The sequence below is a fragment of the Empidonax traillii genome, unplaced genomic scaffold (assembly GCF_003031625.1).
Source record: "Empidonax traillii isolate 1590-97213 ecotype Southwest subspecies unplaced genomic scaffold, ASM303162v1 scaffold65:size4453928, whole genome shotgun sequence".
Classification (NCBI taxonomy): domain Eukaryota; kingdom Metazoa; phylum Chordata; class Aves; order Passeriformes; family Tyrannidae; genus Empidonax; species Empidonax traillii.
In genome coordinates, this window is record NW_020955258.1 from 4448485 (window position 1) to 4451462 (window position 2978).

Consider the following 2978-nt stretch of genomic DNA (forward strand, 5'->3'; position numbering starts at 1 on the left):
AATGAAATGCACTAATATCTTTGAAGTGCCCGAGATGCCTGAGGCTGAGGTCCTGGAAGAGGAAGAGGAGGTGGAAGCACCAGAAGAGGTGGCACCAGTTGCCGAGCCTGGAGAGCCAGAAGCTCCTCCAGCTGAAGGTATATGGTGTTGCTCTGAAAGAGCCTTCCATGCCCTCTGGATTTCTTTTCCACTCTGCTCTCTGTGGGGAGGGGTGAGAGCAGCATCTGGTCGTTTTGTGCCTCTGTGGATCAGTACATTCCTGCAAGAGAGAGTGGGGCTCACCAGGATCCCCTCCCTCATAAGCCCAGACTTGGGTTTTTTGCTGCGAGTAGTCCACCTGAAGTAAGAGTGACTGACTGAAAAGGACTACCTGGTACTCTATCAAGTGATTAATTTCCTGCTTTGCTGCTTGCCATTTGGCTCTTTGCTGATCTTAAGCTCAGTCAAGTAAAAGGATCTACTATCTTTTAAGTGCCTGAGGTGACTGAGGAGGAAGAGGCAGAGGAGGAGGTGCCAGCAGTCATCCCCCCGAAGCCTGTGACTGTGCCCAAGAAACCTGCAGCTGTGCCAAAGAAACCAGAACCTCCACAAGCTAAAGGTATATCTTCTGAAGAGAGTTGTTTTCTATTTTAGTGTGTTGATTAATATTTTCATTTGCTGTCCTTTCTTTTGTGTAAGAAAGATTTGTTATTCTTCCTCTTCCTTTAGCCTCTGCTGTACTGTCTTTCTGCACGTGACTAACCATCCAGTCAGTAGAGAAATGTCACAGTGTTTAGAAATATCTAAATTCTTTGATTTTCTCTCAAGTGTTGTGATCTTTTCTATTAATTAAACTTTGAAATTAAGAGGAGATAATATCTTTAAAGTGCTTAAGGTGCCCAAGAAAGATGTCCCACAGGAAAAGCCACCTGTTGCTGTACCCAAACAACCAGAACCACCACCAGGCAAAGGTACAGATCATCATTCTTAGTATCATCATTAGAAAGAAACATCATGCTATTCTGGACTTCAACTAGTTTTTTTGGACAATGACCTATTGGAGATAGGTGCCTAAAAAATATGAAATGCAATGTAGGGTGTCAGAAAAAGGCAGAAAAACTAGATTCCATTCTTTGAAAAATATCTGCAGCTGTCTAATATTTTTGTAAAGTTGAGCATTAACAGTTTTGAATGTTTACTTTAAGCAGAATAACATTTTTCTGCTGAAGAGCCTGAATATAAGTCTTAAGTTTAAAGAGCAAAATGTTGCATCTCTGAAATTTCTAACAAATGACAGCAGCAATATCAGTTATCTACCTTTTTGAAAGCAAGGTAATGTTCATGTACATGAGGTAGATTTACTAGCAAAACACTGGATATATCTACTGCTTATCTTACTAGCATACTAATATAATAAAAAAGAGAAGTTAGAAGTACATATTTCTGAAAACAATAGAATCTAAATGACAGGAACTGTGGAAAACAGAAGCTTTAGTTGACATCTAAAGAATGGAAATAATTGATAGTGTAAAAAAAAAAAAGGTGGTAATGATAAAGCAAATGCTATTTCCTAAAAAATTGTTACAATGCTAAACTATTTGTGAATTATATATGGCTGATGCACAAAGAGAGTAGGATTCCATAAGTCTCTGGTCATCTGTTATTGAGAAGCTAAATGTCTTCTACATTTCCACCTTGACTGAGAAACAAAGACCAAACCCAGAATTCCCATCTCCTGCGTGATGTATTTTGACACCCAGGTCATTCCACAGGTTTGAAGCAAAGCATAACTGATGGCTGAATGTAACCACAGCACTTTCTCAAAACAGATTGTGTGAATATAATGTTGATTGTCTTATTGTTTCATATACATCTGCGGTACCCACAAAACTAAAATATACTAATATCTTTGAAGTGCCCAAGGCTCCCAAGAAAGGTGTTCTGGAAGAGCCTGTACCCGTAACTGTGCCAAAAAAGCCAGAACCTGCTGCAGTTCGAGGTACCTGTCACCCTGTACATCAGTCTGAATGAGACTGTTTCTTACTGTCTTAAATGTTATTCCTGATGTCTGTTGTCCTGTTCATTTGTGAATTTATGAAATTTCCACATCCTGTCTTAAATATCAGTTAGAAATTTGATAAACTAGTATTTTGTATAGACAACATGGTTTATTTTTTGAATTTACTGTTTTGTTTTCATATTCTGAATCGGTAGACATGAGAATAATATATTTTAGCAAATCATCAAAAGTTTTAATATGGCTGGCCAATTTTGTTATCTTAAATTGTCACTGAATGTCTACATGAGTCTTTAGACAGACTTAGGTAGTGTTTATGACAGACATAAATTTTTCAAAACGAAAACCCTATTTTTACTCAGCAATGCACATTAGTACAGTAAGAAGTGACAGCATATCAGTTGTTTAGAGAAAGTGCAGATAATTTTAGGATTTAAAAGGAGGAAAGAATCTTGTAAAATCTATTGCACCATACAGGCTGTGGAAGTTGCCACAATGAAATTAAAACTGAAGCATAATAGGTACTTAGGGTAAGATAATAAGCCAAGAAAAAAGAAAAACGTAAACAAAGGATGGAAATAGAGGAGAAAATTAGGGAGAAAGGAGAACTACTATGTTACTCACCCTGTCTCTGCCCAGACTGCTTGAGTGCAAAGCACCATCAGGTTCATGTGGAATGGAACACATTAGATACGGGCTGGGGTTGGTCCCGCAGAAAAGCCAGATCCCAGTGGCACTGAGAATGACAGTCTCTCCTCCCAAGGAGGGAAGGCTGCTAATACACAGCAGAGTATCCTAATTCACACCTCAAAATGCACCTAAACATAGCCAACAGTCTTCTCACAGAACCTACTAGGCATCGCTCCTCTGTGCCTGTGCTGTGTGAAGTGTTGCGTGTGTGAAAGCAAGTGAGAGAGAGAAATATGGGTTGATGTTGTGAGACCAGTTTGGTTACTTTCATGAGTGCATCTCCAGTCTACGT

The 2978-nt window shown here is 39.1% G+C and overlaps 1 protein-coding gene across 1 annotated transcript in view; it reads left to right on the forward strand.

Annotated features, from left to right (window-relative positions):
• LOC114055692 (titin-like) overlaps positions 1 to 2978 on the forward strand; it is a gene marked incomplete at its 3' end in the record, with an annotated part of 131673 nt that overhangs the window by 126787 nt on the left and 1908 nt on the right. The window contains exons 118-119 of the mRNA XM_027880087.1: positions 27 to 137; positions 473 to 598. Coding sequence (XP_027735888.1) covers positions 27 to 137; positions 473 to 598 — 237 coding nt within the window. The remainder of the gene's footprint in view (positions 1 to 26; positions 138 to 472; positions 599 to 2978) is intronic.